General features: G+C 41.8%; 1 protein-coding gene across 2 annotated transcripts in view; it reads left to right on the forward strand.

Moving 5' to 3' along the window:
* DPYSL2 (dihydropyrimidinase like 2) overlaps positions 1–25,711 on the forward strand; it is a 166,948-nt gene that overhangs the window by 120,422 nt on the left and 20,815 nt on the right. For both annotated transcript variants that reach the window (XM_073622246.1, XM_073622247.1), the window contains exons 2-5: positions 6,863–6,951; positions 13,597–13,781; positions 16,659–16,823; positions 23,829–23,890. In XM_073622246.1, the coding sequence (XP_073478347.1) occupies positions 6,863–6,951; positions 13,597–13,781; positions 16,659–16,823; positions 23,829–23,890 (501 nt within the window). The remainder of the gene's footprint in view (positions 1–6,862; positions 6,952–13,596; positions 13,782–16,658; positions 16,824–23,828; positions 23,891–25,711) is intronic.

The following is a 25,711-nucleotide window of genomic DNA, read 5'->3' on the forward strand; positions in this document are numbered from 1 at the left end:
TGAGCAGAGGCTCTTTCATGACTACCCTAACCTAAAGAGTAACTCTACTTTTGTTGAGAAAAAAACCCTCCCCTCTGGGTGATCTATGTACATTACAAGGATTTTAACAACCTTTGTTGCAGATTCCTACCTTTTGTTATTCTGAAGAAATCCTTGTTTGTTGCTCTGTGCCCATGTGCAAAGTGAGTCTAATGGGAGTGGTTTCCTAATCATCAACCAGCTGCTGCAGAATCAGGGCTCTAATGAGGAAAATTGCAGGGTCTGCATCCCTTTAGATATTATTTCCTATTGGGAGTATCTTACCAAGAATGACTTTTTTGTTGCAGGGGATGCCAAAAATCTGACTTGTATCTTAGTGTAGACTTCTGGGAAAATCAGTGAGCCAATCACACAAGCAGAAAATGACATATCTAGGGGACGTTTTGTGCACATTTTGTGTACGGAACACCTCCGGGTAGCCATAGTGCATTGCACTTTACAGATGCAGTTTGATATGCAAAGGTCTCATTTTTAATAACATTCAATCACAATATGACTTGTGTCGCAAATGTATATGCTGTATTATTTTTATTTGCTATTTTTGTTTCCTATGAAAGCGTTGTTACCCTTTTAAGTATGCCATAATACCAATGGAGCTAATTGATTAAAATGGCCCCAAGTTCTAGTCAAGAGCTGACATCCATTCATATATGTCATATTCTCTGTTCTAGGTTACTTCCAGATGAAGGGTTCACACACAAGGCATTTTGTATGTTTAGTGCAATTTCCGGGCCCTTTCCCGCATGTGCCTCATACAGCCTGCCATACAAGTCAATGGCTACATGCGACCATGCTCTTGTAAACACTGATGCTTCTTTGCATTGGCGTTGATCCGCACATGCTTGTCCGATGTATCTTCTGAACTTACAGCTATCATGCACGGAGGGACATGTGTAGATATATGCCAGTGCAAGGAAGCATTGGCATTTACCAGAGCATGTCCGTGTACAATCATTCACTTGTATGGCAGGCTGTGTGCCACACTTGCGATTCCCTGGGTGCTGAAAAGTGCCAGGAAGGTAAACTAGTCATATAAAATGCCTGTTAAAGCTCTGTGTGCATGAGCACTAATACTTCTCCCCATATCTTCTTTCTTCCTTTCATTTTTTTTTCTTACTATTTCTGCCAACAATAATATAATATGCTTTCATGTGTTTTTGATAAAATGTTCCAGTCACTAGGGTTCTATTTTATGATGTGTGCCTTGTCATGTGGCATACAATATATGCATGTTATTGTTTTTCTAGGCAGTATCTGCTTTTTTTCTGTTTATTTTTTTTGCAGTTTTGTAATAGCATTAATAATCATAAAAATAGTAGAAAAGATACAAATATAAATAATAATAAAATAAAAATGAAGCAAAAATACATTTCAACTATAAAGCTAAATCAGACAAGGCATTTACAGTGTTTAACCACTTGCTGACCGAGCCATAGCCGAAAGACGGCTACAGCGCGGTCGGCTTATTCTGGGTGGATGTCCGTGGGACGTCATTCCAGAATGTTGCTTCCACGCGCCCCCTGGGGTGCACACCCGGGGGAACATCCGTGACCGGACCCGGTGCATCACGGATCATGGTAAATAGCCACTGATCGCTACTGTTTGCCTCGTGATCGTTCCGTCAAATGACAGAGCGATCACTTGTAAACAAACCGGCGTCACATCATGACGCCAGTTCCTTCCTCCCCTCTGTGTACCGATCGGTACAGTGCGAGGGGAGTGATTGCAGCAGTGCTGTGGGCTGGATGTTTAGTGCCCACAGCGCAGCTCAATGTCAATAATCTGCAATACTCTGCAACACTGTGCAATACTCTGCCAATACTCTGCCAATACTCTGCCAATACTCGCCAGTACTCTGCCAATACTCGCCAATACTCTGCCAATACTTACCAATACTCTGCAATACATTTTAACGGAAACAAAGAATTTTTTTTTTTTTTTTTTTTAATCAAATTTTCAGTCTTTTTTGATTTATAGCGCAAAAAATAAAAAACCCAGCGGTGATTAAATACCACCAAAAGAAAGCTCTATTTGTGTGAAAAAAAGGACAAAAATTTCATATGGGTACAGTGTTGCATGACTGAGTAATTCTCATTCAAAGTGTGAGAGCACCGAAAGCTGAAAATTGGTCTGGTTAGGAAGGGGGTTTAAAGCGGAGTTCCACCCAAAAATGGAACTTCCGCTTTTCGGAACCCTCCCCCCCTCCGGTGTCACGTTTGGCACCTTTCAGGGGGGAGGGGGGTGCAGATACCTGTCTAAGACAGGTATTTGCACCCACTTCCGGCATAGACTCCCATGGGAGTCTACGCCTTCTCCCGTCCCCACCGCGCTGTCTCCTGGGAAACCCACAGCTCCCAGGAGAGAGCGGGGACCACTTACGATGTGCAGCGCGACTTGCGCATGTGCAGTAGGGAACCGGGAAGTGAAGCCGCAAGGCTTCACTTCCTGATTCCCTCACCTAGGATGGCGGCGGCAGCTGCCAAGAACTGAGCGGGTTCTCGGCGTCGCCTGCTGACATCGCTGGACCCTGGGACAGGTAAGTGGCCATGTATTAAAAGTCAGCAGCTGCAGTATTTGTAGCTGCTGGCTTTTAATATTTTTTTTTTTGGCAGTGTGGGTGGACCCCCGCTTTAAGTGCCCAGTGGTCAAGTGGTTAAAGTAAAACCTTAGGCAAAATTTTGGGTAGAGTAAGGGGGTGTTATAACCCCTGTCAGCTTTTTTTCCCCCCACCATCTGTGTCCCATTGTAGAGATTTCCCTTCACTTCCTGTCCCATAGCCAAACAGGAAGTGAGAAGAAATCCCTGCACATGAAGGGAATCCCTTGGGGGCCCCCAGCTCACCAGAACTAGTGTCCCCATTGGAAGATTTCCCCTCTACTACTTTTCTGGGGACAGCCCAAAATTTGGGATTTTATTTTACTTTCAATTATAATGGTACAAACAGGACAAATAGAGAGGGTGAATCTCCTTAAAGGGGGCACAGACAGCAATAAAAACTGACAGGTGTTCTAATCCCTCTACAATCTATCCAAAACTTAAAAAAAAAAGTTTTTCCTTTTTAGTTATACTTTAACCACTTCCATACCAGGCCTATAATGGCACTCCTCTCCTACATGTAAAAATCATATTTTTTTTGCTAAAACATTACTCAGAACCCCCAAACATTATATATGTTTTTTTTAGCCGACACCCTAGGGAATAAAATGGCGGTCATTGCAACTTTTTGCAACTTTTTATGTCACACAGTATTTATGTAACAATTTTTCGAACGTTTATGAATTAAAAAATAACAGAACAGATAAGTTGGCCCAATGCTTTTTATATAATGTGAAAGATGATGTTACGCCGAGTAAATAAATGTCCAACATGTCACGCTTTTAAATTGTGCACACTTGTGGAAGGGTGCCAAAATTTGGTGCTTAACCACTTCCGGACTGCCGCATGCCCATGTACGTCCAAACTTTGAAGGGGGATATTGTTGTTATGGCAGCAGCTAGCTGCCATAACCCCGGTATCCCCATTTTCGTGCGGCGGTCCTCTTTCTGATAAAAGTGGTCCCTGCGGTGGATTCGCAGCGAGATCACTTTTATCGGTGGCAGGAGTGGGCCCCCTCTCCCGCTGCGATCCGGTGCCCTCCGCTGCTAACCGGAGCCATCGGTAGCGATCGCGTCCTTCTCTCTTCTGTGCCTGGAGATGAGTGAGGCTAAGATGGCACCCACTCGTCTCCATGACACTGCTGGGCGGAAGCGATGTCAAAACGTCACTTCCGCCCACGCCTCTTAAAGGCATATTTTTTTCAATGTCATTTTTTTAAATGACATTTTTTTTTTTTTTAATTGCATTTTAGTGTAAATATGAGATCTGAGGTCTTTTGACCCCAGATCTCATATTTAAGAGGTCCTGTCCTGCTTTTTTCTATTACAAGGGATGTTTACATTCCTTGCAATAGGAATAAAAGTGACACAATTTTTTTTTTGTTAAACAGTGTAAAAATAAATAAAATAATATAAAATAATTAATAAAAATAAAAAAAATTAAACCCCCCCCCCCGTCTCGACGAGCTCGCGCGCAGAAGCGAACGCATACGCGAGTAGCGCCCGCATATGAAAACGGTGGTCAAACCACACATGTGAGGTATCGCCGCGACCGGTAGAGCAAGAGCAATAATTCTAGCCCTAGACCTCCTCTGTAACGCAAAACATGCAACCTGTAGAATTTTTTTTTAAACGTCGCCTATGGAGATTTTTGAGGGTAAAAGTTTGACGACATTCCACGAGCGGGCGCAATTTTGAAACGTGACATGTTGGGTATCAATTTACTTGGCGTAACATTATCTTTCACAATCTAAAAAAAATTGGGCTAACTTTACTGTTGTCTTATTTTTTTTTTTCAAAAAAGTGAATTTTTTCCAAAAATAGTGCGGTTATAAGACCGCTGCGCAAAAAAGTATTGCAACAACCGCCATTTTATTCTCTAGGGTGTTAGAAAAAAAACCATATAAATAATGTTTGAGGGTTCTAAGTAATTTTCTAGCAAAAACAAACTGTTTTAAACATGTAAACCCCTAAAATCCAAAACGAGGCTGGTCCTTAAGTGGCTAAAAATCTCCATAGGCGACACTTTAATTTTTTTTTACAGGTTACGAGTTACAGAGGAGATCTAGTGCTAGAATTATCGCTCTCGCTTTGACGCACGTGGCGATACCTTACATGTGTGATGTGAACGCTGTTTACATATGGGTACCTCTTGTCTTAAAAAGTGTCCAGGCATAACATTATCTACAGAATCTCTATTGTATCTCTATTGTATCTATAGTATCTATTGAAGTGTATCTAAATCCAAGAACAAAAGTGTTATTATATTACAGCTGATCTGTGCTTAGGTGTAGTGGCATTTTCTTTTTTTCAGGACTTTTCTTTCCTTTTTTCACCTATTGATCCTGCCAGTAACACACTTCCCATGTCACCATACTGTATCTAAGAAGGAGAAACATTGTCATCCTAGGATAGGAAGTATTAGGACTACAGAACACGTCTCTTCATCTCCATATGACAGGGGAAAGTGTGCTGTAGAGATACAAAAAACACAGTCACTTCCAGAACTAATAGGACAGAAGTCAGATAAAATGATGATGTGAAAGGTATATATGGTATCCCTAAACTGGGTGGATGCTGCCTTCCTCAGATGGGTTAATCCGAAAGGAACTACAAGAAAAATAGAAATGGAAGGCGCGCACACCTAGTGCATTACCAGAGATAATTTAATAATAAGACATTTTTGTATAGAAGTGGGTACTCACAAAATGCAACTGACAAAAGGCCATAAACACAGTGCATGAAGATGCACAGAACACGGGGTACTGCGAACGCGTTTCGGGGGTGCACCCCCTTCCTCAGAGCCAGGCCTTCCATCTCTGTTTTTTTTTTTTTAAAGTGTGCTGTAACTAGAAGGGAGTGGGAGGAATATAACTAGGGCTACTCCAAACAAAGGCTACCCTGATCTAAAGTGTGCTGTAGTCAATAGAGAGCACGGGAATTCATAGAATTGGTGACACTCAACACAGGCAGAGGAAGCTATAACCTCTCTGGATTTGTGGCAGGATCACCAAGTATTTTTGCACTTGAAAAGATATATATATTAAAAAAACACTTTTAGTAGTATATTTAATGGACCAAAAGGGAGCAAATTGAAAAAAAAATGTATTGTTTGAGTTGAAAATTGACCGGTTTTATTTCTGCCTGTGACCCTGTTGGAAAGGTTTCCCCCACTTCCTGTCCCTGTGACACTTGTAAGGCTGGGTTCACACTTATGCGAATTGGATGACTAACATTTTTTAACATCTTAAAGTAGCTTTCTTATTTGGCAATCTAACTCTGGGAACTTTGGGGGGACGGAGCCCCTTATTGACTCTTCAAGTGCAGTTGCTCCGGAGCTCAGTAAGTGAGGTGAAGCTTCACTTTGCAAAGAATACCCAATCACATGCAAGGAAGAAAAAAAAAAAAAAAAGCATTTTTGCTTGCACGTGATTGGATGATGAAAGCCAGCAGAGCTTCTCCTCATTTACTAAGCTCTGGAGCAACTGCACTTGCAATGTGCAACTGTACTTTGCAAAGTACACAGTCTATTTGCCTTTAGTACCCCCCCCATAGTACTCTCAACTGAGACACACTATAGAGGGGATACGCTTTGTTCATTTTTCATGTCTGAGGTTATAAATCACTTAACCCTCCCTGCGGTAAATTAAAATAGGGATCAGTTTACGGGTTTGCTCTTGTCTGTATGTAGGTTGATTCCACAGCCATCCTTGCCAAGTCACATGATCAGTGTCATGGCATTGGTCATGTGGTCTGTACTCCAGGATCTATAAAAGACTGCTATACAGGCACACAGAGCTGGCCATTGTTTGGATAGTTCCCTGATGCCCCTCCACTCGGTTCTTGGCATAAGCAAAAGCCACAAACATGGCCAGACGGTCAACCAAAGGGATGCAGAATTTACTTGTTTACAGAAAAATATGATTAGCTTCTCATCTCTGATGAATGTTTTATCACTGTACAGAGGTCAAATATTTATGTGCATGTGCTGTCACTTTTAATTGTGGATCTGCTTCAAATCCCTCTGTTAATATAATCATGCCATTGCTCAATTTGGCTCTGCTCAGTTTTGGCACCAGGCTTTGCACTTTCCTCTGGGCTTTTATGTACAGTATTGTTATTGATGGATTGAACTGGGATTACTACATTTGTCATACATCTGCAACATGCATTCTAATTGTGTTGAAACTACAGCTGATTATTAACAATTGTTATGTCATGTTTTTCAGAGTGATCGACTCCTTATCAAAGGAGGTAAGATCGTCAATGATGACCAGTCATTCCATGCTGACATTTACATGGAGGATGGGTTAATTAAGTAAGTAACCATCCAATTCTTCAAGTATATGTGAACCTTTACCTTGTAAAACAACCCATTCAGTTTAAAATAGAAATGAAAGGAAAACATGTGTGTATAGATATAAAAACCCCCCAAAAAATGTTCTCCTTTTTTATAAGTGATTACATGCCCTCTGTTCACACCTGCATAAGGAGCTCAGAGAGCTGGAGGATGACATACAGCAGCAAACTGGCCTTCCCAGTGAATGGCTGTGCAGAGAGGTGGGAGGGGGGGCGTGTCAGCACAAGTCTCATCATTGGAGGAGAACAGGCTGAGTTTTCAACACAAGTACATGGTACAGCAGGCACATATCAGGAATATAAAATGTTGAGGGTAACATATTCTTTAATGTAGTTTTAAATGAAATACTGTATACATTATAAGGTTGAAGGCTTGGGTTATATATTATGTGTATATAGTCATATTAAAAATTAAAGGCTAAGCTCACATTAAGAAAAAAATAATAAATGGGCATATTTTTGCAGGAAAAAAAAAAAAAGTGAATTATTTTTCCTGATGAGCCTGCAAAGCATTGCACCCATGATCAGCACATCGCTGGTGTAATGTCACGCTCCTGCAGACACTGCCTCCAGCTTGCCTATCCGTACCTCCATACGGGCAGACAGTTACAAAGCTGGAGGAAGTATCAATAAACTACGACTTATCAGCACCCTCCCAGTTTATTGAGAACTATAAACTGTCTGCCGGGGTGGAAGATGGAACTTGTAGTTCATTCATTCACAGATTGCTGTAAATGAATGATGTGGATGTGTTGGTGAAGACCCCCGTGCTGTGTTTTGAAAAATGATAGCGGTTGCAGGAAGAGGATCCCCCACCTGCTGTCACGGGAAGGGGGGCAGACCTGGAGCATGGTATACCCTAAAAATGGGTGGTAAACTTATCCTTTAGGTACATCCCAACATATTTGAACAGACAAACATCAAAATCTTCATTTGGGCAGTGCTTACAGATAAAGGCATTATACTTGAAGAAGAACAAAAAAACAAAACATTTGCCTCTTCTTGCCAAAAATATCAAGAAGCGGGTTTTGCCCTCTGAAGAAGAAATTGCTTCTTGTAAACATTTTGCATTACTGCCCACCAGTCTCTGAATTTTTTTCTAAAATTTTAGACCACTTCCTTGTACTAAATCTCTTCGGTTGCAAGATGTTTGTGGGTTCCCTTACATAAACTGCCCGTTTTTAAAATCCCACTACAAAATTTCAATAGGGATTAAATCAGGGCTTTGACTAGGGTAGTCCATAACTCTCTATTTTTTTGAGTCAGTTGCTAGTGTACTTTGGAACATTATGGTGTTGAAAGACTTTTTCCCCCGAGTCTGCTTTATCAAGCACAGAATGCAGAATGTTTAGTTGATTGCAAGCTGCCAGGACCCTGAATCAGCAAAGCAATCCCAAACCATAAAATTTCCACCACCATGCTTCACATTTGTTATAAGGTTCTTCTCCTGAAATACAGCTCTTGGGTTGAATTTCCTGGATCGAACAGTCCTGGGCAAATGAGCAGTTGTTTGAAATCTATGACACTTGTAGGTTATTTTCCTTACAGCGGAATTATAAATTTCAAATCATTTGGGGGGTTCTTTTAAATCCCTTGTCAGACTCATTGGCATCCACGACTTTCTTTCTAAGGGCCTCAGAGAGCTCTAATGATCATGGCATGATGACACCACACATTTCATAGTTAAGACAACACAAGGCCCTAGATGTCGGAGGTTGAAAAACACAACTTCCGCCAGCATACCCCCTATGGAAGTTATAATGTTGGGACCTAATCTGGAACACCAGGGGCTAAAACAAGAAAAAAAGTTTTCCTTAACATACACTTTAAATGAAGAACTGATCTTCTTGTTTTTGGATTTGTCTTAGAAGCACTAAATGTGAAAAGCTTCTGCTTAAGCCAGGGGTGCTCAACCTTTTGAAGAGTGAGGGTCACTTAAGTGATTTGGTAACCAGTTGCAGGCCACGAAGAATTGAAGTGTTTCAGAATTTCTCATTTTTTATTTTGCATAGCATAATGAACATTTTCCTCTTGCAGCCGCTGAATGCCAGTGGGAAAGAGAGGGGGAGAAGCCGGCTTTCAGCGGTTTCAGGAGGAAAATGGAAAGGATTGGTTCCTGTATATGCCATCCACACTGGCCCTCCTGTCCAATTGTAAAACAGACCACACAGGCCCCCTGAAGCATGGAGTGGGATCGCCATTGCGACACTTGACGCTCCACCAGTGGTTATGGTGTCTGGTAAAAACATGCCTCAACTATGGGGGTTTACCGCTCTCCAAACTGCATTCGGGAGTTTTGGTGCGCTTTTAGAAAATGCACCATACCCGCAGGATATAATAGAAGTCTATGGCTCAGTGTAGCTAACCCGCAGGAAAGCCACATGTGCACTGCAGATCAGTGTGAAAGCAGCCTAATAACCACGATCAAACTATATTTATTGCTCATATATGCCCATTGCTACCGTGATATTCATAAACCGATCTTTTTATCCTGCACTTTCTGTAACCATTGCTGTCTGTAATGTAGGAAATGTTGCTGTCCCATGCAGAGTGCATTTGGTATCACTCCTTCTGAGATGGGAACCGGCGCTATAGGGGAAGCATCTGCTTATGCGGCTCCTGCATCCTCCGCATGGGCTTGCTTCCTCCGGTGCCAGCTCTGTCCACAGATATACACTGATGCCTGGGATGACTGGTCGGCAACCCGCGATCTTGGCTTGCCATCCCAGAACAGGAGGTCATGGGCCATATCAGAGGGGTCTGCAGGCCACCGGTTGGGCACTCCTGGTTTAAGATGTCATAGTGTATTCAACAGTTCTTTAGAAAGGGAACTTTTTGGTTCACCTTACTTTAAGCTGACTAGCTATCTTAGCTTTTAAAAAAATGTTGCCACAAAGGCTGATGTGTTATACACACAAGCAGGGCCGGTACAAGGGGTGGGCAGAAGGGGCACCTGCCCTGGGTGGTGAGTTAAACTGTGGTGAGGGGGGGCGCACTGGGAGCTACCGTCACTGCTCCTGCCTCACTGACAGGGGTGACTGTGCTTTATATATTCACCACATGATCTACTGATTCCCTGACTCCTCCATTCATCCAACTCTTCCTTATCTATTTACTGCAGCTATTAACCACTAGCTGACCAACTCACGCAGATATACTGCGGCAGGTCAGCTCTCCTGCAGAAAAATCGCCGTACCTGTACGGGGGCTCGCGCAGTTGCGGGCGGGAGCGTGCACGTGGGTCGGGTGGGCATGATGTCCACCGGCGGCCCGCGATCGCCTAGTAGAGAGGCAGAACAGGGATCTGCCTTTGTAAACAAGGCAGATCCCCATTCTGACAGGGGACATGTCAGAGATCTACTGTTCCCAGTGATCAGGAACAGTGATCTCTGTCATGTTCCAGTGAGCCCACCCCCCCTACAGTTAGAACACACCTAGGGCACACACTTAACCCCTTGATCGCCCCCTAGTGTTAACCCCTTCCCTGCAAGTGTCATTTACATTGATCAGTGCTTTTTTATAACACTGATCAATGTAATAATGTCCCCAAAAAGTGTCATTTGGGTCAGATTTGCAATGTCACAGTCCCGCTAAAAATCGCAGATCGCCACCATTACTAGTAAAAACAAAAATAAATAAAAGTCCCTAACTCTATCCCATAGTTTGTAGACGTGATAACTTTTGCGCAAACCAGCAATATACGCCTATTAATTTTTTTTTTACCAAAAATATGTAGAAGAATATATATCGGCCTAAACTGATGAATACATTTGTTTTTTTTATATATATTTTTTTTTTGAATATGTATTATAGCAAAAAAGTAAAAAAAAATGTTTTTTTTTTTTTTCAAAATTGTTGCTCTTTGTTTATAGCGCAAAAAATAAAAACCGCAGAGGTGATCAAATACCACCAAAAGAAAGCTCTATTTGTGGCACAAAAAGGATGTCAATTTTGTTTGGGTACAGCGTCGCACGACCGCGCAATTGTCAGTTAAAGCGACGCAGTGCCGTAGTGCAAAAATTGGCCTGGTCATTAAGGGGGCAAATCCTTCTGGGGCTGAAGTGGTTAATCACTCTGTCCTCCAGCAAACCACACTCCCCTAAACTTGCTCTCCTTCCTGGGACATTTCATCTTCTCCCTTGTTACTCTCACTTGTCTGGCGCAACTCCGCTCCACCTCTCTCTCTACCTTGCCTGCACGATCATACAGTAAGTCAGCATCGATCCTCTTTGCTTCTCTGCCCTGTTAATTTTTTCCATTCTCCTTCTCTTATCTGCTGTCCCCTCCATAAACCTTCGCTACACATATGGTGCAGCCATTGGTCTCAGCTCAGCATTCCACACGCTGATCTTACACCCTTTCCATCCCAGTTTACTTTTATCTCTTCTAACTGTCCTGTCCCCACACAGCCTAGCACATTCTCTGTACTCCACCACTTTGCTCTTTATTAGCACATACTCTTACCATGCCAACCTCCTCATCGATTCACTCTTTTCTTCCCCAATAGTGGGTTCACACTGCTGCGCTGTGGTTTGACCGCAGTGCGATTGTATGTGCGGTTTACCCGCAGTTTTCTGTGCGCTCCCATTAAATTCTATCAGCGTGTTTTCATGAAAGCAAATCAGTCTTGTGTGCTGCATCTTTGATGCAGGTTCAGAAAATGCACAGTCCATGAGAATTCATTAGGAGCACACCTAAAACTGCAGGTAAACTACACATACAATCGCACTGCGGCCAAACCACAGCGCACCATTTTGAACCCCCCATAAGGCTAGGTTCACACTCACAAAATTGTGGCTTTCCTGACAAATATAGAAGCACACTGTCCTTTAGTAGACGTGCAGCAGTGCCATTGATAGTTTAGGGCACCCCCACACATACGCGAAATGCACACGTTTTCACACACACCAAACCACATGGGTCCGTAGCACCATGTGGTTTGGCGCAGCACATTTTTAAAATGGGTCAGGGTCTCACCTGTAGGGCAGCCTATTGACCAAAACGTGCATGTGCACACCTGTAGGTGTAAACCTAGCCTTAAGGCCCGTACACATGATCTGAATATCATATGACAGATTGCTTAATAGTCGCAAGTAGAAATTGAATAGGTTAATAAAGTCACGAAAATTCTCGTACGACAGAAAAAAAAATTGAAAGTGATGTCATGTGTTGTAATGTATCTGTATTGTATTTTTGGACGACAACTATACTGACTAAGCGAAGTATCACCGCTCTAGGAAAATCAATTGGGAGCAAACATCTCCTCCACGCTGAAAGCGGCAGGTGCCAGCAATGCAGTATAATGAAGTAATGAGAAAAAGTCCTGGACAGCCGCGCTCAAAAAATGTTTTGCCTCTATTGAATGAAAATCATCAAAAATACATGCCACAGCAGAAAAATGCAGGAAAGCTGACGCGTTTCACACTGTAGTCAGCGCTTAATCATAGCTCATGATTAGCTATGAATCATAGCTTTTCCTTTTTCGATTTACTGGTTTTAAAAAACAGTTACATTTCTGGAATGCCGGGATTGCTAGGGCCCCTTTCACACTGGGGCGGGGGCAGCATCGGCGGTAAAGCGCCGCTATTGTAAGCAGCACTTTACCGCCGGTATTCGTCCACTAGCAGGGCGATTTTACCCCCTGCTAGTGGCCGAGAAAGGGTTAAAAACCACTGCAAAGCACCTCTGCAGAGGTGCTTTGCCGGCGGTATAGCCGCGCTGTCCCATTGATTTCAATGGGCAGGAGCGGTGTATACTCCGCTCCTTCACCACTCCGAAGATGCTGCTAGCAGGAATTTTTTCCCGTCCTGCTAGCGCACCGCTCCAGTGTGAAAGCCCTCGGGGCTTTCACACTGGAGACACAGCAGCGGCTGTTTCGGGTCAGTTTGCAGGCGCTATTATTAGCATAATAGCGCCTGCAAACCGCCCCAGTGTGAAAGGGCCCTAACTGTCACATTTGCTTGTGACCTCAACCAAACTGTCAAACCATTAAATGGCTGGTGTCATAACTGATCGCATCTGCAGCACCAATGCAGTTGCAGATCAAACAGAAGCAGCTTCCTTGGCTGTAAAGGATAGGAGGGTTTAATTCTGCTTTAAGGCTGTTAGCAGATCGGCCTGTACAAACTCGGCAGTGCCTAAAAATGGAGAGCAACTGAGCATGTGCAGAGCAGGGAGAGACAGTGTATTACTGGATTTTAAACAGTATAGGCACTTATTTGCGATGTTTTACATAACTATACCTGCAAAACAGGCCAGCCTGAAGTGAGTCAATTCAAAATGGTTGTAAATTATTATTCTTGAAAAAATCAATATAAAAAAATTAGATGCCTGATCATTAGTACAGAGGTAGTTACAGAGGGGGGGTCTACATTTTTTTTTAAAACTTAAATGAACTGAAATTAAATATAAGATTGTATAAAAGTATCAATCTACAGAACCCGTAAATTTCAATGAAATGCTCATTAGACCTTCAAGCAGCTGATAACAGAACAGGAAATGGAATGAATCATACATAGCTCCATCCCTCCTGGGCCCCATCTTTGTTACATTCCATTCATCCTCTGTAGTTTTAGGCTTTAACGTACCACGGTACTCTTTTACAGGCAGATTGGCGAGAACCTGATTGTGCCGGGAGGAGTGAAGACCATCGAAGCTCATGGACGGATGGTGATGCCGGGTGGGATTGATGTCCACACCTGTTTCCAGAGACCTTGCAATGGAATGGTATCTGCTGATGATTTCTTCCAGGGAACCAGAGCAGCTTTGGCTGGAGGCACCACCATGATCAGTAAGAGGCTTTTTTTAATTGTTAAATCATTTATAAAAGTTTTTTTTTTTTTTTATGTTTCTCACACAGTTTTCTGTAAAGAAATTTTCTGCTGCTGATACCTGTAATAGAATATGCTTTTACTAGTACATGATAGTACATGACATAGGCCGTAGTGGGCTTATTCACAAGGTAAACAGCAGCTATAATATCCAAAGTCCAGTAACCACCAAAAACCAATTGGAAATTGTCCATCGCTAATTTTATGCGGTAAACCAAAATCTGATTGGTTTGGTTTTAATTACTGTATTCCGCACATTATCCTTGCATTTAGTACATGGTGAAAAAAATCATCTTTTGTGCCGTACTTTCCCTTTTCTAAAAATAGCCCCAAGGTCTCCTCGTAAAGGAATTTCCCACTTTCTTCATGAAAGTAGGGAACGCCCTATGTGGATTTATTATATTTACAACTGAACTCCAAGCAGATATTAAAGCGGTAGTAGAGTTCTGAAAAAAAAAATTGTCAGCCCCCCCCCCCAGCAGGTTAATGCCATCATGTTCTAGTATGCACCACACACTAGTACATTATGATAGAATTACATTTTATTTTTAATCAAATTTTATTTAAAGATTTTCTTTTTTTTTTTTACGTACAAAATGACATACAGACATACTGTCACACAGATCAACAGAACTAAAAATAGGAAAATAAATAAAAAATTAAGGAACAACCAGATTACACTACAAAGCCCACGAGTTGTCGTTAAGTAGATATATCACCTGTAAACCTCTATCAACTAATAGCTAAATAACAAACATGTCATACTTACCTCCTCTGTGCAGTTGGTTTTGCACAGAGCAGCCCAGATTCTCCTCTTCTCGGGTCCCTCTTTGCTGCTCCTGGCCCCTCCCTCCTGTTGAGTGCCCCCACAGCAAGCAGCTTGCTATGGGGGCACCCGAGCCAAGCTGCAGCTCCATGTGTCCATTCAGACACAGAATGTGGTTCGGCCGCGCCCCTCTCTCTCCTGATTGACTAAGTGACTTTGATAGCAGTGGGAGCCAATGGCACCCCTGCTGTGTTTCAGCCAATCAGGAGGGAGAGTGACGGATGGCTGAGGGACTCGTGGACATTGCTGGAGAGAGATGGGGCTCAGGTAAGGTGCTGGAGTGGCTGCTGCACACACAAGGCTTTTTATCTTAATGCATAAAATGTTTATCAATCTACACCATATTGCAACAAACTTGTGTAGAGCATAGCAAAAAAGGTACATATGTTTCTCAAGCAAAATATATTTATTCAGTTCAGATTTCCACTCATCTACTGATGACAGACTTACATTTTAACCCCTTGACGCTGACAGTCTGGTGGGCCGCATATCTGCGTATCTGTCTTTGTGCTGGGAGCGCGCCGCACAGCACAAAGACCAAGGTCTCACTGCGAGCCCCAGGTCCCGTACTAACTATTGGGACCTGGAACTCCTGGTTCCAGGCCACCGGATCGCTCTGATAGTCTCTTATTGGCTATCACAGTGATCAGTTACTGTGAACCCCATCACTGTGTTTCTCTCTCTTTGAATAGATAGAAAAGATACTTTGTATCTCTCTCCTTGCAGAGAGGAAAAAAAAAAAAAAAAACCTAGTTCAAGATTTGTGTCGGTTTGTTTTAGGTAGGATACACAAAAGCAAAACACGTATTAATATTTCTGGGCTGTACTACGGGTACAAACAACAAATAACATGCACATACTGTATGTGGTATCACTGCGATCGTCAGGAGCAGGAGAAATTATTTTGGGTTGTTCTTTGGTGGTAGGTTATGGTAATAACAAGAAATATACAGCTAAATTAAAAAAAAAAAAAAATAGTTTTTTTTACAATTTTGGGCCAGTTTTCCTTTTGATAATAAAACACAAAATCAGGAGATATCCATTACCATTTACTGTCAAATAATAATAAAAAAAGCTCAATTTATCCTGAAAAAAACAAGGTATAATCCACCTGGACACACATTTTCACTAACACATGTCAAAGTTGCAAAATTATGTTTAGGCGTTAACATTTGTTTTACCCTTAGACACTAAGGGGTTAAACGGAGCCCTCCTGCAGTGTGCTTAGCTCTTCTCCTGGTCTTCCTTCTGGGTCTGCACTACTGCTTTTTGAATGGGACTTTACTCCCTCACATGCGCATGGGAGTCACAGTCATGGCATGGCACTCTGAATTGATGGGCATACTTTGTGTGCCCTCAATGCGGAGCGCATTACACATGCAATGGGGACATTGCTGGCAACTGTGAATATCTCCTAAAAAGCTTAGGAGATATTCACTATATATACAGTTAAGCCTTATTTTAACCTTACCTGTAGGTACAAGTGAAAAAGCAGAGTATATTACTTCTTTAAAAAAACACTAATGAATGAAATTTATGTAATTGTATAAAAATAACTTGCCTTTTAAACGCAGCCAGTGTAAGTATATAAACTTGATTCAGTTTCAGCCTCTTGTAATAGGCTATGCAACAGACTAGCAGTACTTGGGGCCAATAAAGTATTCTGTTCTGACAAATGACATGTTGACCAGGTGAAAAAACTGAGAAGTGAACTAAGCAATCAGTTGCTGCTCGTTCACTGTTAAATCACAGGCTAGGGGCGGGGAGATGACCAAACTGTGTTGCTTAACTACGGCATAGTAAAGTGAGGTCACCAGCTTTTCTGTATGAACTAGTATGCTGTGCGAATCTCAGGACTCGGATACAAATGCTTTTGCAGGCAAAATTTCTTCCTTATATAATATACTATATATTTCAACTATCTGTTTTGCTGTTTGCATGGAGTTCAGCTTTCAATTCGGGGTGACACTTTTCATATCTTATATTCTGTGTTTTTCTTTCCTGAAACCAGTTGACCATGTTGTGCCAGAGCCAGGGACCAGCCTGCTTACTGCTTTTGACCAATGGAGGGAGTGGGCAGACAGCAAGTCGTGTTGTGACTATTCCTTGCACGTGGACATCACGGAGTGGCACAAGGGTGTACAAGAGGAAATGGAGGCACTGGTGAAAGACCATGGTGAGTACGAGAACAACCATGAACAGTTACAAACACTTAAAGTGTAAGAGATGTGCTTGACTTTATCAGTTTTTCATTCTGTCTCAGTCTGGCATCATATTTAACAACTAGTATCTTACTATTCATAGTGAATTTTATTTTCTATGTGCAGCAGAAGGCAGTGGTGTAATGAAGAATGGTTGTCCTTAATTGTCACTTTCCATATTCATCCAGGCTTTGGGAAGGCATATTGTGTTGCTACAATGGGGTTCTAATTAAAAAAAAAATCCATAATCAGGAACACTTAGAGGCATCTAGTGTGCCAGATGTACAATAGTACTGGATCTAGACATTGCCTTTCCAAAGCACAGAAATTTGACGGTTTCAGTACTAAAGGTTAATTTTTTTTTTTAAATAACAAACATCTCATACTTACTACTAATGGTTTTGCACAGAGCAGCCCCAATCCTCCTTTTTTGGGGTCCCTCGCTGGCTCTCCTGGCCCCTCCCCCTGGCACTTGCTATGAGGGCACTCATGCGTGCTTGCTCCCGAGCCCCACTCTATGTGTGCATAAGACACATAGAGTGGGACTTTGCCCCCCACTCCCCCCTCACTGGCTGTGATTGACAGTGAGGAGGCAGAAAGTCGAGCAAGCCTCTGCTCTCGTGAACATCGCTGGATCGAGATCGGGCACAGGTAGGTATAAGGGGGGACTTTCTGCCTTTAGAACCACTCACTCCTGTAAGCTAAACATATTTGAATATAGTGAGCTTCAACATAAACTATTCTTTTACCAAAGCAGGGACAAAGAGTCATTCAATTAACCTAACCAGTAGCACACACCGACCTTTTCTATCCTCCATTACACTTTGTTCAGCCGCCAGGAGCAAAGTGAAATAGCCGGCATGTCTAAATATAAATGTGCTTGTGACTCATTCCCTTTCTCCCATGTGACCTCCCTTCTGCTTTGCAATTGACCCAGCACTGTCACATGGAAGTGGGGAACGATAGTCCTGTGTAAGCTCCAAGAAGCCAGTATGGAGCTTGCACAGTGATTTTTTTATTGGTCTCAGCTGGAAAACTAAGCAATGCATGTGCAATGAAAAGTGGGCATATGATATTGGTTGCTGGGATTTAGGGACCCTTTTATTTAGCTCTGCTTGGACAAAAGACAAGGTCACTTTAACCTTCCAATATTCCTTATTGTCCACATTGCATAATCAATTAATTACATTTCATAATTTTAGAACTGGTTGAAAATGTAGGCAAATGTCACTAGTGTTGTAGGTTAGTGTAGACCCTTTTGGGGGTGGGGGGGCATTTACTAAAGCTGGTGCACAAAGAATCTGGTGCAGCTTTGCATAATAACCAATCAGCTTCTAAATTCACCTTGTTCTATTAGGCTTTGACTATAAACCCCGGAAGCTGTACTGTATTCTGCATGCTCCGGTTTTAGTAAACCTCTCCCTTTGTGTCTCCAGGTTTGGTCTTCATCAGGAGCTTTGCACAGGGAAGTTTGGGGTTTCTACTATGTGATGGTTATAGCCTGTACCCCACTGGTGATCTACAGGCAGATAACCAAAAAAAAAACCACCCCAGTCACCAGACAAGAGCTTAGTCTGTACACAGTCTGGAATCATAAGTCATAGTATTGGTCAGAGGAGAAAAGCCAATCCAGATGGCTGCTCTGCTTGTAACTAACTATATGTCAGCACTATCACAGAAAAGAATACCTAAACTCCACCTTGCATAAATACTGTCACAGTAATTACAGTTTCTTGAAAAAGTATTCATATATATAGACCAACACAAAGTGGCACATAATTGTGATGTGGAAGGAAAATGATCAATGTTTTTTAAATTTAAAAAAAAAAAAATTTACAAATAAATATCTGAAAAGTGTGGCGTACCTTTGTATTCAGCCGCCTTTACTCTGATACCACAACTGAAATCTAGTGGAACCAATTGCCTTCAGAAGTCACCTATTTAGTAAATAGAGTCCACCTGTGTGTAATTTAATCTCAGTATAAATACAGCTGTTATGTGAAGCCCTCAGAGGTTTGTTAGAGAACCTTTAGTGAACAAACAGACACGTCAGGGATAAAGTTGTGGAGAAGTTTAAAGCAGGGTTAGGTTATAAAAAAATATCCCAAGCTTTGAACATTTCACGGAGCACTGTTCAATCCATCATCTGAAAATGTAAAGAGTATGGCACAACTGCAAACCTACCAAGACATGGCCGCCGACCTAAACTAATAGGCCAGGCAAGGAGAGTATTAATCAGGGAAGCAGCCAAGAGGCTCATGGTAACTCTGGAGGAGCTGCAGAGATCCACAGCTCAGGTGGGAGAATCTGTCCACAGGACAACTATTAGTCGTTCACTCCACAAATCTGGCCTTTATGGAAGAGTGACAAGAAGAAAGCCATTGTTGAAAGAAAGCCATAAGAAGTCCAGTTTGCAGTTTGCGAGAAGCCATGTGGGGGACACAGCAAACATGTGGAAGAAGGTGCTCTGGTCAGATGAGACCAAAACTGAACTTTTTGGCGTAAAAGTAAAATTGCCATTCACAGACCCTCTCTATCCAATCTGACGGAGCCTAAACTATTTTGCAAAGAAGAATGGGCAAAAATGTCACTCTCTAGATGTGCAAAGCTGCTGGAGACATCCCCAAAAAGACTTGTAGCTGTAATTGCAACAAAAGGTGGTTCTATAAAGTATTGACTCAGGGGGGCTGAATACAAATGCATGCCACACTTTTCATATATTTATTTGTAAAAAAAAAATTAAAAACCATTTATCATTTTTCTTCCACTTCACAATTATGTGCCACTTTGTGTTGGTCTATCACATAAAATCCCAAAAAAATACATTTACGTTTTTGGTTGTAACATGACAAAATGTGAAAAATTTCAAGGGGTATGAATACTTTTTCAAGGTACTGTACATAATTGTGTGTTACCACAGAAAACCGCACTAGAAAGTTTGAATGGCAGCTAATGCTGATCTTGCATGACAATTTTCAGGCTAACAAATTCTAGCAGCTTTAGCAAAGATGATAGAATGGTGACCTATTGGCAGCAAATCCAGTTGTTCCACATTCCTAAAACTGTTACTTGTAGACTGCATTGATCTATGGCTCTAAATGCCGCCTTACACTAAAGGGACTGTTTAGAAACAATTTGCTGTGCGAACATGTCAGCATTTGCGCAAAAGTCGAGTAATGTTTGTACTAGATGTGAAAAGTCAGTTTCTATTTGTTGCCTTTCACAGGGTGAATGTAATATTTCCTAACATTTGAACCTAAGAGAAAAGAGCCTTAAGAACACTGGACCAGGAGAGTTACAGAACGTTTGAGGGATAGAGAAAACACTATAGGCTAAGAACATTCCACCAGAAGAGGAAATAACGAGGGAAAGCTCTGCGCTGTGTATGAAGATTCCTGTTCTCACTATGGACAGTGTAATGCATCAGCTACTATACAGAGTTCATACAGTGTTGCAGACAGAATTTTATTGATAATTAGGCTCCATTCACACTTCGCGATTTGGAATCGCGGGCAGAATCGCTGCGAATCTGCCAGAGATTCCAAATCCTGTGGTAATGTGCACATTACATGACACAATGTGCAACATTACCCTTTTATGGCACCCCAAACACATTGCAATTCTCCCACAAATGCGTGTCTTTAAGAATTGCAAGCTGCTTTTCATCCTAAAAAGGTGCAGGAGCTTCTATATTGCCAATGAACATGCATAGGACAGGCCATTCAAGTGAAAAGGCTAGCCCTATGCGACACACAGAATCGTGCTATGAAAATCACATAGCAGGAATGCTCAGAATGCTGTGCGGGAAACCCATGTTCCGTGTGCGTTTCCTGTGCTGCGTTCACAATGCACTGAAGTTGGATCTGCAACGGGTGTCAATGTTAACTGAATGACACCCCAAACGCAGGTTGCAAATGCAGCCCATTTGCCTGCACCTGATCACATGGTACATCTGTACTATGCGGTCCGGTTTCTGTGTGTTTTATAGAGTAGTGCATGCACTACATTTGGCGTGGTCCAGCGACACTTTTGCTCATCTCTGAAAGGTTCAGTCTGGTAAACGTGTCAAACAAAAAGTAGAACCAAATATTCTCTCTTATGGAAAGATAGTATTAACAGCGCTAATAAAGTTCTCAAATGGTCTAAAGCTAATAGATATAGCACTGCACTCTCGATTGAATGAGAGTAAATACAAACATAAGATTGATAATCATAACACAAAAAGTCCAATGCAATAGAATGAGAACTAATAATCCCAAAACGATCATACATGAAATGCTGGCAATAGTGTATAATATCCCAGCGGTAGTGAGTAAACACCACTTGTATCTACTGCATAAACTCTGGTTCTAGTATAAACAGTTCATTGCATACGGTAGACCCAAGTAAAAATGAGGGATTGTACTTCTTCTGGAGTGCACATATCCATGGGTAACTATACCATCACCAAATCACCGCGTGAATATCCCCTATGGATACTATGGAGGCTTGTCTTGTTCTTACCTCTGGTAAGCTCACATCCATAGGGAATATTCACGCGGTGATTTGGTGATGGTATAGTTACCCATGGATATGTGCACTCCAGAAGAAGTACAATCCCTCATTTTGACTTGGGTCTACCGTATGCAATGAACTGTTTATATGAGAACTTTGAGTTTATGCAGTAGATACAAGTGGTGTTTACTCACTACCGCTGGGATATTATACACTATTGCCGGCATTTCATGTATGATCGTTTTGGGATTATTAGTTCTCATTCTATTGCATTGGACTTTTTGTGTTATGATTATCAATCTTATGTTTGTATTTACTCTCATTCAATCGAGACTGCAGTGCTATATCTATTAGCTTTAGACCATTTGAGAACTTTATTAGCTCTGTCAATACTATCTTTCCATAAGAGAGTATATTTGGTTTTACTTTTGTTTTTTTCTTTTATAACAGCAGTTTGCCATTTGTTTTATATTTTATTCATTTAGTGGATTCATTTCCGCTTTTTTCTTTGTAATCTTGTGAGCGCTTGGACCAGTGTTGTTTATCAACCCTGGTATTTGATTTATCTGTGTCAAACAAAAAGTTCAGTCTCTGCAACACTGTATCAATTCTGTATAGCACTTCTCTCTCTGCAGTAGCATTACACTTTCTGTGGAAACGTCAGTAAAGGAGTTGTAAAGGCTGAAGGTTTCTTTTCTTAATGCATTCTATGCATTCTATGCATTAAGATAAAAAAAACCTTTATTGTGTAGCAGCCTCCCCAGCACCCACTAATACTTACCTGAGCTCCATCTCTCTCCGGTGATGTCCAGGAGTGTCTTAGCCGTCCGGGACTCTCCTCCTGATTGGCTGAGACACCGCAGCGGCGCCATTGGCACCTGCGGCTGTCAATCAAAGTCAGGTAACCAATCAGGGGAGAGGGGGCGGGGCCGGGTCAGGGCTCCGTGTCTGAATGGACACACGGAGCTGTGACTCGGCTCGGGTGCCCCCATAGCAAGCTGCTTGCTGTGGGGGCACTCAACAGGAGGGAGGGTCCAGGAGCACCGAAGAGGGACCTGGTAAAAGGAAGATCCAGGCTGCTCTGTGCAAAACCTACTGCACAGAGCAGATAAGTATAATATGTTTATTTTAGTTTTTTTTACAATGAGATTTTACAGTCACTTTAATACTTAGCGCCATCCAGTGGCCAATTGCAATATAATCTGTTTTAAATCAATAATTCACATTTATTCAGCACATCATATTTTTTTTTTTTTTCCAATCAGCACATAATATAGTCTATTTACATTACTTTTTTGCCCCATTTGCACAGAATGAATGTACATGCACTTTCACTGAGGGAATTTATACATCCACCCATTGGCGTACAGTACAGAGGTTCCCCTCATAGTATTTCCTCTTTTGGTCAAATGTTCCTAGCCTAGTGTTAGGCTATTTTCTCTATAGGTTTAATGCCTTATTTTTCAGGTCAATTCTTTGTGCTATTTTTCTCTTAGGATAGAATGTTGGGGGATGTTGTAAAGGTAACCAAGTGAAACATACATTTCACACATATTACAAACCCTATAAGTCGTATTCACGGCCTTTGCAGAAATGCTGGGACACACAGCAAATGTTTTACAAATAGGCCTCTTTCACATGGGGTGGAGGCCAGTAGCGAATCCACCCACTCAGCAGGTGATCTCTCCGCTGATCCCCACTGAGAAGACAGATGACAGTCGGATGGAAACGGACAGGTGGTCCGTTTCCATCCGACCGCCCCATAGAGAACAGTGGGTTGTGTCCGCTCTGAATCAGCAGAGTGGACATGGACACAGACCGCTGTTCTCTATGGGGTGGTCAAATTGAAACAGACCGCCTGTCCGTTTCCATCCGACTGTCATCCGCCTGCTCAGTGGGGATTAGCGGAGAGATCAGAATCAGATCGGCCAGGATCTGATGACGGCAGATGTCAGCGGACATCCGCCGCTTCATAAAGAGCAATGGATAGTCCGATCGGGTCCACCTGAAAAACTGACAGGAGGACCTGATTGGTCCATCAGTGTGAAAGGGGCCATAGACCTCTGTGCAATTCTGAGTGTAAATAATTGCCATGCAAAATTTAATTTTGTGCAGTGAGTAATTGCAACTGTGCAATTGCCTGCAGGCCTTTGGGTATAAGTTGCATCATTCATTGCACACCAGCTGAAATTTAAAAATGGCAGCATAGTCCTTGCAGTATGATTGAGTTGGAAGAGTTGTTTAGGCAGCTAGAGAGTCATGTGAGACACAACCGAGAGTTCTGACTCTTTTTAAATGGGAGTCTGAAGCTTGAGATTAAAGTGATCATATTGCATAGGCGAACAAAAACTCAGCTGTACAGCAAAGGAGAACATGATAAAGGTAGGCAGAGGACGTTATACCTGCTGTAAATGTTTTGTTTGATTGTCAGTTGGAGTTCTATGTAATGTATAGGTAGTGATTAATCATCTGCCCTTGTTCTGCAGGTATTAACTCCTTCCTGGTGTATATGGCATACAAGGAACAATTCCAGCTGACAGACTCCCAGGTAACAATGATCTCACTGCTAGATGAGGAATGTGTTGTTCTCGTCAGGTGTCGGCTCTTTGGGAGTTACGTGTTCCACTACAGGGCTCCGGCAGCCTTGTTTTCTCTGGTGATGGAAAACATCGCTGTGCAGTGTATACAGTCAGTTGTCAGTGCTCTGGGTGTGTGAGGAGAACACAATGTCTTCTGCCAAGTGCACTGGCCACCTCTTAGGCTAGGCAAATTGCTAGCATTCCTGGGACACACTCTGCATACTGATCAATGCTGCCCTTCCTATGGGAGGACAGCCATTGTTAGCAATGCTCTCCTTCCTGTGAGTTAATCAAGACCTCAACATACTATAAATAACACCCTTTGTGTTCCTTCTACATACAAACTTTAGTTGTATTTAATACAAGCACATTACAACTGCACAAGGACCTTGGGTGACAAAAAATGCATGGGCTGTTTGTGATCTCTACTTCTGAATATGCTAGTTCCTTGGCTGCCATGCTGATTCAATGGCGTCTTTAGTTCAATAGCCACTGACATGAAATCAATATGTAGATCAGAAGTTTTAAATTATTTTACAACATATTTCTTCCATCTCACTGACTCAGAAAGCATTGAAATAAGCGGCAGTTGGGCAACTTTTTTAGGAACATGGGGTTGATTTAATAAAGGTAAATTGTCTGTCCACTGCAAGTGCATTGCTGTAGATCTGAGGGAAACATGCAAGAAACTGCATTTTTGCTCGCACATGCCTATGTGGATACAGTGTGATTGAATAAATGAAATAAATGTTAAAAAATATTTTAAAATATGCAGCTGCCATCAAATATTTCCAATGTGGGCTTTTGTCTAATACAATATAACTTAGGCAGCACTTGCTATAACAAACTCCGTGCTATATGTGATCACAATATTATTGGACTGTGTATAACAATGACTGTATATTAGTTAGTTGCGCTCATCCTGTATTATATGGATGTTCCACAGTTAATTAAATTAAAATAATATCATCAATATTAAACAATGCTTATAGATCATCAATTGCTATCTGATGCAATACTTCTTAAAGTCCAGTGAAAAAACACAAAATTGATAAAGACAGAAAAATTCAGAAAAAATATTGAAAAAATATAAAAAACACAAACACTTTTGCAAAATAATGTGTTTCTAAAAAGCCCAATAATTCGTTTCTAAAAAGTCCAGTCAATTGTATTCTTCATATAATTATCCACCGTGCTTGAATCACTTGTGCATCCAGAAATACTATCGTGATCCATGATATACCACAACCTTCCAATTTAAACACTTACCAGTAAGCAGGAATAAAAACACCTGTGTATATTTCTTTACCACCCAGCATATCTCGGTTCCACCAGGTACAGAGTTATATTCTCAAATTTCTCCAATGTGGCTTCTTAAATACTCATAAAAACCAAAACGGCCATCATTGCGCAAGATTCTACAAATGTTCTTTATTGTATAAAGTTTTAAAAATTGTGCACTCACATGCTATTGTGCCTTAGACCGGCACTGAGTCTGTCAGCGTTCCAGTAACAATAATATTGCCAACTTACATACACTTGTAGTGCTAAAAATGGTTACCAAGACTAAAAATAAAATGCTTGCCTGCAAAATTAGATAAAAATGAACAAAATTGTGCAGAAACACAGTCCATAGTAGGTAGTGAAGTCCTAAGATTTTTGGGGTGCTTGGGTGCACGCTGGGAAGTGTAACTGTTATCTCTTGGCATAGTGACAATGGTGGTGTGAGTACCAAGGTCTCCCGCTATGTGTGTCGGGTGCTGCTCATGTTGTAGTCCACAGAGGCTCCT

This window comes from Aquarana catesbeiana, linkage group LG03 (genome assembly GCF_042186555.1).
Source record: "Aquarana catesbeiana isolate 2022-GZ linkage group LG03, ASM4218655v1, whole genome shotgun sequence".
In the NCBI taxonomy this organism is placed as follows: Eukaryota; Metazoa; Chordata; class Amphibia; order Anura; family Ranidae; genus Aquarana; species Aquarana catesbeiana.